We start from the raw sequence: 13,620 nt of genomic DNA, 5'->3' as shown, positions 1-13,620 counted from the left end.
ACCAACAAGATTTCCAGGGTGTAAACTTTTGAGAGTCAAGTTCCCTTGGTCAGATGTAAAAGTGTTAAAGAACTACTTATACAAGCACACATGAATTTAGCATTAAACACTTTACACATATTCAATACAAGATATAAATGTATTATTTCTACTTTGTAAGAAAATAGTTGTCATATTGATTTCAAAAAGTATTCCTGTAGAAATAATAGTAAGAATTTATCCTATTGAAGCTTATATCTTACGGCTGATTTAATCCAATGAAAAAACTGGGAAGGGTGAAGGCTAGAAGGGTGGAGAGGATGCGTTGTTTTGTTTAAACACTATTTGCTTCTGCTACACTGCAACTGTGGTAATTTATTTCTATTTTTTAATAAAAAAACCAGACAAAACACACCTTTGCAACTTGTGGTCTTCCAAAGCATGCAGCATAATGTAAGGATGATGATCTCTGGCCCCTATTAACATCAGCGCCCCTTTCACAGAGAAATTCAACCTGTTTGCAAAAGCAAGAAAGTACACAGGTTGAAGAGGAACAGTTCTTACTTGTGTGGCTCCTTTTCTACAGAACATCAATTGTTCATTTATTTGCTTACCATTTCCTGAGTTCCAAAAGCTGAGGCCCAATTTAAGAGAGTTTGCCCTACATCATCCATAAAGTTTACTTCAAAAGCTGAAGAGAGAAAGAGAAGGATTTTTAAAAGTTATCTACTTCTGCAACCAAGTTATTACAACTGACATAATGAACACAAGGAATAAATCTCAGTAAAAGACGGGCAAATCCATCAAACTTTTAAACTTCATCGTAGATAGATAGACAATAGTTCAAAGGAAATGCAAACCAGAGTTTGAGGATCCTCAGATGCACAGGCTACCTTCCCCGATGCCTGGCTTCCACTACCTGGCTGTGAGCAAGGGCAGGAGGGAGTATAAGAGCCCTTAAGTATGTGTCAAGACATCAACTAAAGAACCACAATATGAAACAGAGTTCTTATGCCTACCTCCTGTGTCTATAGCATCTATTAGTGCATCAGTGTCTTTGCTGCGGATGCAATCTATCAGTTGCCGATGGGAACGCTCCCCAGTGCTATCCAGTCTACGTAATCCTGGGATTCTCCCTGTAGATCCAGCACTAGACTTTGGCAGGGCTTTCCGTCCTTCAAACAGTAGCACCAAAAGAAGATCTACCAAACGCATGGTATCTAGTACACACCTTTCATCACCCTGCAATGCACTCTCTATAGAATCTGGAAGCTCAGATCTTAGGAGATCCTGGAAATAATTAAAAGTCTGAACAATAAAAATATACACAACTTTAGACAAGCCAATGAGAAATGGGTTTCATATCCATATGAAAATGCTGAATTTTAATAAATTCAAGTCAAGTGAAAAAATTTGTAACAAAATACAGATTACCGTCTTAAGGATTTAAAAATGTAAAATCACAAGATAGGGTGGCAAAGAAAATCTTACATGGGTTACTACTGGAGAGCCTCTGCAGAGGGTTGATAACAGGCTTACAATAGTGGACACCTGATTGCTCAGTTTAGAGTCTGCAGCTGCAGATGGTGCTCCTGTGCTACTCCTGCCAGGTTTGCACGCTGAGGATGGCCCTGAAGCCGTGCCGCCTGCTGCAGCCATGCGAGATAAAAGCTCCTCAGTAAGTCCATGTTTGGCTAATGGTGCTGGATCTACTCCACGGCGTGTAAATCGGTCGGCTAGTGAAGCAAAACAACGCAGCGCACCATCTGAAACCTGAAGACGACAATTGATAATATACTTAAAATAGTTCATTCAAAGCAAGATCTGATCAGCCACAATTTTCATAGATAACTACACACACAAAAATGGAATTTTAGATGTAGCCCTTCCTGCAGTACTTTCTAAACTATATATGGACTAACCTCTCTAAAAGAAAGCCATGAGAAGATGAAACCCTGCTTCATATTAAAACATGACACTGTAAAGAGGCAACAGATGAGATTCGGTTTCGTTTTCTCGGCCATGTCGGACGCTCCTCTCCGCAGGTCCGGGAGGAAGCGCCCGAGCACCCTGACCGGGCGGCTGACCTGCGAAGATTAGCCCCCAGGACTCCCAGTGAGGGAGGCAGGGTCCGGGATGCTGCGGGAAGAGCCCCCCGAAAATCAATGCGGGGGGTAAATTGCCCGTTTGTCCCTATGGAGGCCGGCAGATGTGCGCAGCGCCTCGAGTGCTGCCGGGCCATGGAAAACGGCAAAGAGCAGAACTAGGCGGAAGCCTGTAAGTAAGCGAATCCCTTCTGTTATTACAAGCGCATGTGAAGGAGCAGTGGGATCTGAAGCTAAGAAGGCTAGTTCTTCCCCCTCGCTGAGTTTCAGAATCCGGTTGGCGGTCCCCCCCCCCTAAAATGGCAGCGAAAAAACAGAGTCCCGCTCTGGGCAAGTCAATTTCGGCTGCCCTGCAGGGGAGAGTCGCTCGAGGAATTGGTGCAGAGGGCGGTTATCGAAGCCATAAAACCCTTTGTTGACAAGCTGAACGAAACAGATCAAAGGGTGGGCTTAATTGAGAGCGAAGTGAAAACCATTAAGGAAGCAGCGGGGGGGGCAGAGAAGTCTGCTCGGGAAAGTGCGTCACTCGTGAAGGCTACGAATAAAGAGTTAAAGCTGGTGGAGAACCAGCTGATCGGGCTACAAGTGGAACGAACACAGACAATTTTGCGCCTCCAGAACGTGAAAGAGGAGGAAAATGAGGATTTATGGGGTCTGGTCTCGGAACTATTGGCGACACCCGCGAAGGCAACTAAAGAAGAGGTTAAAAGCGCCATTTTGGAAGTCCGCCGGGCTTCTTCAAAATATGCAACAAAGCATCAGCTGCCTCGCGAGATCATCATCGATTTTTCATCTAAAAGGATCCGAGACACTATCCTATACAACTCATATAACGCGGATCTGGACTTTTTGGGTAACAAAGTCAAGATACTGAAAGATGTCCCAGTTTTAGTTCGGAAAAGACGATTTAAGTATAAAAAGCTCGCAGCTCTTCTGAGGGAACATGGAATAAAGTACTAATGGCTATTCCCGGAAGGTATCTGGTTCAGTTACAAAGATCAAGCTTACAAGATATTATCAGAAGATCAACTAAGGGATTTTGAGGACAAAAATCCGGAATTTCAGCGAGACACCAAGCAAGAAGAAAAGGAGAAGTCTGAGGGGGGGGGGAGGAAACGAGCACTGCGGCTGCAGTTGCTCAGAGAGAATTGCGTCCGGGACCCAGGAGGGGGAGGAAAAATTAATTTGAATTTGAATTGTAATTTGCATTTTGTAAGGTCAACCACTCCATCAATATTATACAAAGCTTTAATTTTTTAATAATGGTAGTATGAAGGGAAAGCATTCTGTGTAGTGTAGTTGTTATATGTTGTTGTTGGTTTTTTTTTTCTTTCCTTCCCTTGTTCCCCTTCCTTTCCTTTGTATTGTTAGTTAATGTAGTTAATAAAAAGAATAAAAAATCTTAAAAAAAAAAAGGCAACAGATGAACTGGGCCGTAAGGTTCTGTAAGCCAGAATACTGAACAAAAACCTTTTAACTGTCTGAAATATGTACAGTATCTTCTTGATGAACAGACAGCACTCTCTCAACCTGAAATAACTATCTGCATTGTTTATATCAGATAGAAAAGCTTTGTTAGTAAGTTACGTAAAACATTATCACCACTGGCATTATATATGTTACAGTAATTCTGCATCATTTACCTGATGGTCTTCATGTTTTAGCAGACTTGAGAGGGATTCAACACAGATCTCTAAAGAGGAATCCTGAGGTTCCATTTTTCCACAGAGTCTGGATACTACAGCCATAGCAGAATGTAGTGTATCTTTATGAACCAGATGCCCACTGTCTCGAATAAATGTCAATACACAGTTCAACCCTCCAGCTTCAAACACAGCACCTGATTCACGGGTACAGATGAGCTCCAATACCTAGGATGCAAAAGAAATTATAAATGTAAAAAATACAACAAGAGCAAGAACCGTTTCTCCTTCCATCATCTATTAACTGTAATTAATATTTCTTAGGAAGGATCACCTCCTTGGTTTGTAGAGGGACCATGGCTCAATAGTAGAACATCTGCTTTGCATTGAGAAGGCCCCAGGTTCTATCCTCAGCATCTTCAGTTAAAAGAACCAGGCAGTAGATGACAACAAGTATTTCTACTGGAGAGCAGAGGCTAGTCTGAACAGACAATACTGACATTGATACACCAATGATCTGCTTGTTTAAGATCGCTTCAAGTGTGAATTTAATTTGCAAAAGCCTCAGGGCCAAGCCAGATGGGCCGGCATGAAACCGTATACATCCTCATATAGGTTTTTTTAAAGCAACTGTAAATATCTCTGATTCTGGTTGGACACCTAGGAAGGAAGGTGTTATACTGATAACTAACCCCCAAAAAACATGATGTATAAAAGTGTCCAAGGCTTTGGATCCTTTTGGGGATACTTTGTTATATAAATAGTGTGTTTGGCTAAATTATCTGCTTCAGGCTTTCTAGTGATAAGTGCATAAGGGCATGTGGCTTTTTTTTTTTTTGCTGTAGTGTTGTCATTTGTTTTGGTTAAAATCTCAATTTCATAGCCACTACACTCTGGTCTCATACATACACCACTATTGTAAGCGTATCTGATATTCATCAAGCTTTCTGTTCTGCACCAACGGTAAATTAATACAACATACCTTCACACACTGCTCAGCCAAGTCTCTGCTGGTTCTGTTGTTAAGCTCAACAACTACTAAGCGATTACAAAGCGCTTTGATAGCACCATCTACTCCTACAATCCGTCGAGTGCATTCTGCTGATACATCCAAATAATAAGTTATGGCGCGAGCTGTTACTTCTAATACATTGTCTGGAGCACTTTCATCAAGGAAAATTTTGCACAGTGCTGGCAAAAATGTACGAGGTGGACACCTGTTGGCAGAGAGAGAGAGAGAGAAAAGCTCATTACCAACTGCTTATACATTTTCCCAAAGTACATAATTTCTCATACATACAAGTCACTAATCCCCAAAGGCTTCATGTTGAGAAGAAAGTTTACCTAGGTTCTTCTCCCATCAGGATGCTCCCGCTCCCCAAGAATAGGAAAAGCCTGATCTCCTCCTCCTTGGCCACTGGCTTTTAGGGTTCCTAAAGTCCCTCACATCCTTTACATGCCCCATTCCCTTCCTTCCTTTCCCACAGAGCCAGCTCATCTCTCAGGATCTTCCCCTCCAGCTGTAGCAAGGCTCCTGCATCACACCACTGCTGGCTGGCAATACAGCTGGCACTTTGCTGTCTTCAGGGCCGGGGCGCCCATGGAGGCCAGGTAGGCGGTGGCCTCAGGGCGCAGGGTGGTGGAGGGGGCGCCAGAGGAGGCACGGGGGATGGGAGCATGCGCCACAGAGCTGCAGCCTCCCAGCCCTCCCGCCCCATGTTGCCGCCGCCGCCGCCAGCACACGCCCCCGGCCGGGCTCAGCAGCCGTGGGCAGGCATCTGCGGCGGTGCTGGGCAACCGAGTGGGAGAGCTCAGAGGCCACCCGCGCACCGTCCCAGCCTCCCGCTAAAGTGATCGGGCCGGCGTGCATGTGCACCCGTGATGACGTCACACGCGACGTCATCACGCAGGCCTGTGCGAGTGTGTGCGCGCGCACGCAGGGGCGCCCGGCTCGCCGGCTGCTGCGGGCGCCAAAAACCCTGGCGCCGCCGCTGGCTGTCTTGCCGCACTGGGCCACCACTGTGGCATGTCCCTGATGATCAACACTTACTCAGCCTGGACAATCCCAGTGGGAGCAGAGGTGATACAGCATGACTGGAGGTCTCAGAGCCCCACCCAACTTTGTACACATTATTACCATAAACATTTATCAACAATAGGATAATATTCACCAAAATTTTTGTTCATTGTAAACTCCTTACATTGTACCCTCCTTACTGCAAGTGTCCAGGTAAGACTGACTGAGTTTGATATCTTAGGACAGGTTGCAACTGAATAACAAATGATAAATTTTTTAAAATGAAATGGTTTCTTCTATTTAAAGCACCCTATTCAATGTTTAATTCTGAGACCAACACTTTTCCACATGCTCTTCTCTGATAATTTCTACATGTTGTTTTGAAGTTTATAAGCAGCCAAGTATATAACCAAAGAATGCAAAACCCTACATGTTACCAATTAGTCTCTGAATCCAATTCAAGGCGTTGGCTCTCACTTATAAAGCCCTTCACAGCCTGGGACCCTCATAACTTCAGGTTCACCTCTTCCATTATGAAACCCCCTACATGCTTCATTCTTTGTCACAGGCTTGCTGGTGGTTCCTAGTCCCAGAGTGGCACAACTTTCTTCCATCACAAAGAGGGGCCTTTATGACTGTGGTGCCCTCCCTTTGGAATGCACTGCTGGAAGGCACTTGTGCCCCGCGGGACCTGTTGATGTTTTGGAAACTCTGCAAGGCAGAACTATTCCAGCACGCTGATGCAGAGCTGAATGCTGTATATCATATCTATCTGCAATTTTATGTTATCTGCAGGTAGTCTGGGATTGGAACTAGAGCATTTTAACTATTTATACTATGCTGTCTGTTTTATTGTGATTTTATTGAATATATTATGGTTTGCATTGGTTTTAACTGAGGTAACTGTTGTAAACGGCTTTGAAATTTTCCTAGATAAAGGCTGCCAGGGGGAGTAAAGGAGGGAAAACTGAACATATGGAACAGATAAGGCAGACTGGCTAGCTGGCAGGAAGTAAGTACAAAAAGGGGAAATCAATGGGGGCTTTAAGGGACAGAAAATAGGAAATAGTGGAGCACGGGACAAGGAGATGCCTCTCATAAGTCCTTGTGGGTCTCCCATTTGTCAATACATCATTTCTCAACATGGCTCCTGTTATGACCCTTACTTTCTCTAGGGTCGACTTTGCTTTTAATCTTTCCCTTAACACCCTCTGGGTAGTTTGCTGCCACCAGGAATATTATATTCCAAGATATTTTATTTAAGTTTTCACTTTGGTAACGTTCCTAAGCATCAGGCTCCTTCGTGGTTCTATGTGGCCCTGAGGATAGGAATGGAATATAGCAATGACAGCTACTCTGGGATATAACAAAACAAAATAAACATTTATTTTTCAAGAAGCGTATTGGTTTCATAAAAGTAGTTCACAGTTCTTAAAGTTACTTCATTTACTCTCATTCACACGGATCTCTTCTAAGGCTTCACACACAGTTAGCCTCTTTCTCTGACTCTCATTCACAGAAATATTAAACCTGCTCAGGCAGCACACAGCTGGCCTCTCTTTCCCTGACTGAGTGTCCTTTCACAAACATACTCAGTTCAGGTTCCACACAGGTTATATTTCTCTCATAAATACTTCAATATACTCAGGCAGCACACAGCTTGCTTGCTTTCTTCTGACTCAAACCTTTCTCCCTGCACTCTCAGTCTCAAACTGCATTCACTCCGCCCACACTCTCAGTCATCAACCAATCATATCACTCACTCATTCCTCTCTTTCACCCCCACTCTTTACCTAGCTCAAACCAAGCATTTAAAGATACATGCACACATTTACTTGAAATCATTACAGCTCCATGTATGAAAAAGGCCCCAGATTTGCAGGAAAATCTGGCATCTTTTTAAAAAATGGATTAACCCTCTCCAAATCTTAGAAGCAACACCTGTACCTTTAAGAAATGAGATCTCAGTGACCATTGTGGGGGTTGCTAGTCAACCAGGACAGTACGTCCAGCCTTCAACCCTTGGTCGCTGGCAACAGAAGTAGGGGGAAGGCCCTTTCCAGGGTAATTTTTGGCCTCCCAGTCCCCTCCCGATTGCCCTGTAAGGACCAGGCCCAACAGCTGACAACAGTTGTGCAAATTTAGGATGACTAATAATCAGCCTTCCTGAATTACTGTGACTAAAAAGTGATTAACACAAACTAATATTAATAGATTAAAAACTTTAAAATGAAGCTGTAAAATGATTCCTGATGATACTGTTTTACAGAAACTAGCTCAGCCAAAGTACTTTGATTTAAATAAATTTAATCCCATTAAAAGTTCACACTGCACACAATCTGTTGTACTTATCTTGCTTTTTTTCCTTAAGAAAGCCTAGTAACAAACCTTAGGTGTAATCTGATGCAGAAGTTCTCAAATTTAGCCCAATGATTTCAAAGAGCTTAGACTCAAGTAACTCTGGATAGGATATAATATTAAATTGAGATATTCTTGCACCAATATAGATTGAAAACTTTACTCAGTGAAGAACAGGTAACACATTCATATGCTATTTTTTCCTTCAAGCTTTGTGGTTTCTTAGGTTCTCCTGTCACAACAAAGAATTTACTTATTCCTGGCAAGATGCATTTAATTAAAATTCAACAGCTTTGCTAACTCTTTAAAAAATTCTCATCAAAAGAAAAAATATGTAAAGCAACATTGCTGCAACAAAAAACTACCTTTTCACGTTCCAAAAGAAAAGTTCAGTATCAATGGACTCAGAATAGTATAATTCTGCTTAGGATCACATTGTCAGAGATGCAGGTTTCTTATGAAGTCTTCAGAATTTCTTCATGAAGTATCAGCTTATTGAGGTTTCTCATAACTGTTCACTTTTAAAAATCTAATACAAGAGTATCTCTCAGTTTTATTGCATTACAGATACTATGTTTTTATTTACTTCATTTATATCCCACCTTTTTCCACAATGGGGACCCAAAGTGGGTTACACTGTTATTCTCGTCTTCATCTGATCCTCACAACAACCTTGTGAGGTAGGTTAGGCTAAGAGTCTGTGACTTGCACAAAGTCACCCAGTAAGCTTCCATGGCAGAGTGGGATCTGAACTTGGTTTTCTCAGATCTTATTGCAACCACCACACCACACTGGTTCTCCTTTTAAGTTTTTCAGTTTTCAGTTTCTCAGGATATAAGATATTACCTGTACAGCCGAAGTTTGTTCACAGTGATACATCATTTCCAAGATAACCAACTATTCCAAATCACAGTTGGCACAGCTGTTTTTCCATCAGCAAGCCCCATTAAAAGCAAAGTAATCTGATCAGTTTTAAAAATTTGGAACATTTTTAGGTATAGTATTGTTAGATATGGAATTTGAATGGAAAAACAGATGTTTAATATACTTTAACTGTGCCCTTGCTTATTTTAGCCTTCCTCACCAAAATTTAAAGGGCTTAGAACTGCATTTCTTTTTTCCTATTTAACCCATTCATGCAATAAGCATCTAAAGCTATAATAAAGGTCATTTTGTTATACCAGAAGACTTGACATGTACTAAAAGCAACAAGCTCTAGGAAAGCAATTGCTTCAACAGCCTCCAGTACTCTCCTAGATCCCATTGTCGATAACAACAGTGTCAAGTTCCTGACATGAAAACCAACCTTAATACAGCTGCTACAGCTGTATTGTATTGGTGTATTGACCCTACACCTATGGATCACCAGTGGCATTAATGCATTGTCTTCAGTGTTCTCAGCATCAACATAATGTTGGTCATATGATATCTGATTAGAACAGACTCTGGATAGCAGGATCCCAGCAAAATTTTTCCATTTTGAGAAGGAGGATTATCAGCAGGTATAAGCCTGTATAAAGATATCAAAAGGGTAATTCACTTACGTTTCAAAGCATCGATCCACATTGTCTGACATCAAAAGCAGCATACATAACTGCTCCAGTGCTATTAGTTGCATATCTCTTTCATCTCCTTGACCCATTTGCAGCCACTCGAGCAATGTGTCTGGGTCCACATCTGCCATGATTTTAAAGAGTTGCCTTGTTTCCAAATTTAACAGTAAGTTACTGAAGAAATCTTTAAAATATCCGATAAGAATAACTTGAACACAATAAACTTTCCACTCTGCCAAGATCCCAGGTTTTCACAGTCTTCACCTGAAAAGAAAAAGACCAATCTATCAAGTATTGTGTAATTAATTTTCCAGTTTTGACTTCCTAGCCTATTGTTTAGGATGCTTGTAATCTGCATTTGAACACTAAATCTTGCAACATGTATGTTACATATTTATTTAACACAGCATACTTTGTTTTGCTTCTGTTCATCATCAGAGAAAGTTTAAAAAGTTATATACAGTTAATATATAAAGTTAAAAAGCTATATACAGTGCATGGAAGTGCCATTCTATTCCTGCGTTTTGAGATTTCACAAGACATTGATGACACTTCCAAGCTCATTTCTGCTAATATAACACTTTAAAATTTACTTTAAATACAATGCCACCCTTCGGGTGCAGTGTTATCAGAACAATATTCAGCCACTGCAAGTTTTACTGAACTACTATGTTTGTGCTGCTGAATTATCTCTAACACAGCTGCAAAAATACTTATTGTCAGAACATGCAGGCACATATGTTAGTGCCTTAAAAACTAAAAAAAAAACCCTGCCACCTATGTTTTTATTTTTTATTTATTTTATTTATGTTATTTATAGAATTCATTTATTAATGAGACTCAAGGTGGATTACACAGTGTCAATATAATCAACTGCAGAGACATTTCAATAAACAATGAAATAGGATATATAATCGCAAATTTGCATAGATTTGAAAACAAGCAGAAATCCAATACAGAGCTGAAAAAATGCTGAATCTGATCATAACCAGTTCTAAATCTGACATATTAAACAACACTGAAACTACCCACTAGGATCATACTTCAGTAACAGACAGTACATAGTAGTCTACAGTCCCTATTCCTTCATCAAAACATCTCTTTGAGACCAGTTCCCTACTGTACAGGCCTCCCATCTGAGTAAAAAATCCCTCTTGAATAATTCAGTTTTGCATAGTCTGGGGAAAGCCAGAAGGGTGGAAGGCTTTCCTGACCTTTTCAGGTGGGCCGTTCCATAAAGTGGGGGCCACCACAGAGAATGCACATGTATTGGCAGCTGCTGATTTTGCCCATGTGCAGAGTGCTTGCAGAAGGCCCTGTTCAGATGAGCAAAGCTACTGCAGCAGAACACTGAAATGTTTTCCAACCCTGACTTTTAGGTTCTCACACTCTTATATGTCCATTTTTGTATCATGAAAGAGCTTTAATTCCAATTTCTATGCTGACTAAACCAAAGGTACAACAGCAATACTAGTGGCTGCATCAGTAAAAAAAACTAGGGGTAAAAGCAACAGTGAAATGGTGCTGCAGTCCTTATATATATTGGTTTGCTGAAGCAACATAGTAAAATGATACAGATAGGTAAGGTAAACATTGGGGGAGGGGAAGAGAAGGAGACAGAACAGCAGATTTCCAAAAGACCAAATAATCTGGACTCCTTACAATGGAATTTATAATTTCTACTACCTTACCAGTAACTTTCTCTCAGGCTATAAATTGCCCAAGTAATTATCAGCAAGCCAAGCAAACTGTCAACACAATTAAAATAAAATCCAAAAAAGACTCAAAAGAACTCTTTCTTCAGTCTTAAAAAATAGTAGTTTTGAGTTATGACTAAATGCTGAGCAATTTAAGACAAGACTGAAAAAGGTGAATAATTTTACTTTTATTCTCATTTTATTCATTCATCTTGATAAAACCATCCATGAAATATGCTGTAAGTATGAGGCACAAGGAATTGTTAAAGTGGAATATGTATCGTAATGCTATGCATGTCTGCTCACTACAAAAATCCCACTGAGTTCAGTGGGGCTTACTTACTAATCAGTGCATTTAGAAGTTCAGTTTAATCCTATTATTTCCCAATATGCCATTTGGACTAACTCTTTTCATTTCAGCAACAAATATCATGTGGTATGCTGGAGTCAAGAACACTCGACTTAGAATATCTACTGTTTAAAAATTCTCCATCTGCAAGTTTGTACAATTGTGTATACATCCGAAGCCAAAAAGTGTCTTTATGGGGATCTCTGAAGCTCTTGCACCTATACTCTAGCATAAAAACAATTATATAGTTTGTAATAACTTCTGAGTATGAATTAGTTGATCTCAGTAAAATAATTCCCTTCAGCACATTCCTTTTATCCTTCTGATAATACAATTATATTACAAAAGATACCAAAGATTACAACTACACAAAGTATTTCTCCAGTCACTATAATAATGGGAACAAGAAGCAAAAAACAACTCTCCCAATAACTGGTCTTAACCAAATGCTTCTGAACAAAGTCTGCCTGTGTGTTTACTTGTGATCAGTTAGAGATTAAAGGGTAACATTGTTTAAGAGCACAGAAAAGGGAATTCTGAAAAAATTAAGAACACAAAATCCAACCCTGACCCAAACTGCAAAATCTGTCTCCACAATTCCAAGCAAGTTTGAGAACAAAAGAATAAACTCAGAACTTCTATCTTTTTAAAACAGACACAGCCCTTTATGGCACAAAAGTAAATTAACCCAGGAATCACTATACATTTGACTGAGGTTGTCTGCTTGTCTATCTTAAAACTCCACTGTTAAAGTCGCTTAAATATGTAAAAAATTAAAGACCCAAGCAGGAGACACATTTGATTCACACCTTTCATTATCAGCAAGCACAGGGCAGGGCGCATGCTTTTTTTAAGTCCCAAAGTGCCAGTTTCAATGCCTGCCATCTCTTATGAAAAGTCTGAAAAAGAACCCTTAAACTGTGAATTATTCAGGACCCTGAGAAGCCACTACCGATTGGAGTAAAAAAGGACGGAGATAAAAGAGCGGCTAGCTTGACCATGTTCACTTGGTGCCCTTCCTAATAAGTCCAATAAAGCCAACACCACGCAAGACAACTAGGATTGACCAACAGACTTTTGCGCGTCTCCCTTGGGCACAAAAGTAAGGCCTCCCCCTCCCCTCATTCTGGGCCAGGGTCGAAGACCATTTCCAGAGGCCGAAAGGGAAAGTATTAATCCCTCCTCGCCGGGAAGGCCCAGAACCGGCCTCCTGAGATAGCTCGCTGAGCCGCACACGGGCACCTGCTCGTCTCGTCTTTAGCCAGGCCAAGATGGCCCAAAGAGGGCCGCCAGACTCCCCAGCACCCCTTCAATCCCGCCAGGATACCCCTCTAGGCCTAACAGGCTGTCCCTCTTCGCTAGCCTCCTCTCTCGGAGCCCCGTTTTCCGGGGCCTTTCGACCACCCGCGCCTGGGCTCGGTGCGGCCTCCTTCGGTAGATTCTCCTCCGGTCACCTTCCGTCCCTAGGAGCAGCCTTCCTACCCAAGGCCTGACCCGCCGCCACCGTCTTGCGATCATCTGAAAACAACAGAACTTTCCATCTCGCTCACGCAGAAAGGCCGCGGCGCTCACGTCGCCTATAAGCCGCAGGCCTCACAGGGTGACCCGGCCGAGCGCTTAGGAAAGGCCGACACCAGGCCCTGTCTTCTCGGCCGCAGCGTCCCATTTCCTCCTCTTTCGCTCCCTTACCTCGGCGTCCCGGACCCTTCCCTCAGCCGCCGCTGCCGCCCCTCAGCTTCCCGGGGCCCTTCCTTCCCCTCAGTCCATAGCCAAACGGCGTCGCGCCCCGTCCATCTTGATCCTCCCGGCAGAGGATTGGGGAGGGCGGGGGGTAGCGAGCGCCACAGACACTAGAAGAGGAGGAGCCCGCCAGCCTCGGAGTCACGCTCAGGCTGAATCCCGGAGGAGAGACGGAAAGC

At 42.2% G+C, this 13,620-nt stretch overlaps 1 protein-coding gene across 5 annotated transcripts in view; it reads right to left on the bottom strand.

The window, feature by feature from the left end:
• HECTD1 (HECT domain E3 ubiquitin protein ligase 1) overlaps positions 1-13,501 on the bottom strand; it is a 67,911-nt gene extending 54,410 nt beyond the window's left edge. For 3 of the 5 annotated variants that reach the window (XM_054970663.1, XM_054970667.1, XM_054970665.1), the window contains exons 1-8: positions 13,391-13,501; positions 9,647-9,919; positions 4,710-4,944; positions 3,728-3,955; positions 1,471-1,752; positions 999-1,287; positions 594-670; positions 395-493 (exon numbers count right to left, since the gene is read on the bottom strand). In XM_054970663.1, the coding sequence (XP_054826638.1) occupies positions 395-493; positions 594-670; positions 999-1,287; positions 1,471-1,752; positions 3,728-3,955; positions 4,710-4,944; positions 9,647-9,786 (1,350 nt within the window). In that variant the 5' untranslated portion in view covers positions 9,787-9,919; positions 13,391-13,501. The remainder of the gene's footprint in view (positions 1-394; positions 494-593; positions 671-998; positions 1,288-1,470; positions 1,753-3,727; positions 3,956-4,709; positions 4,945-9,646; positions 9,920-13,390) is intronic. The other 2 variants (XM_054970664.1, XM_054970666.1) reach the window with 1 other exon arrangement.
• Between the last annotated feature and the right edge of the window lie 119 nt (positions 13,502-13,620).

The sequence above is a fragment of the Eublepharis macularius genome, chromosome 2 (assembly GCF_028583425.1).
Source record: "Eublepharis macularius isolate TG4126 chromosome 2, MPM_Emac_v1.0, whole genome shotgun sequence".
NCBI lineage: Eukaryota > Metazoa > Chordata > Lepidosauria > Squamata > Eublepharidae > Eublepharis > Eublepharis macularius.
This window is presented reverse-complemented; position numbering and strand designations above follow the sequence as displayed.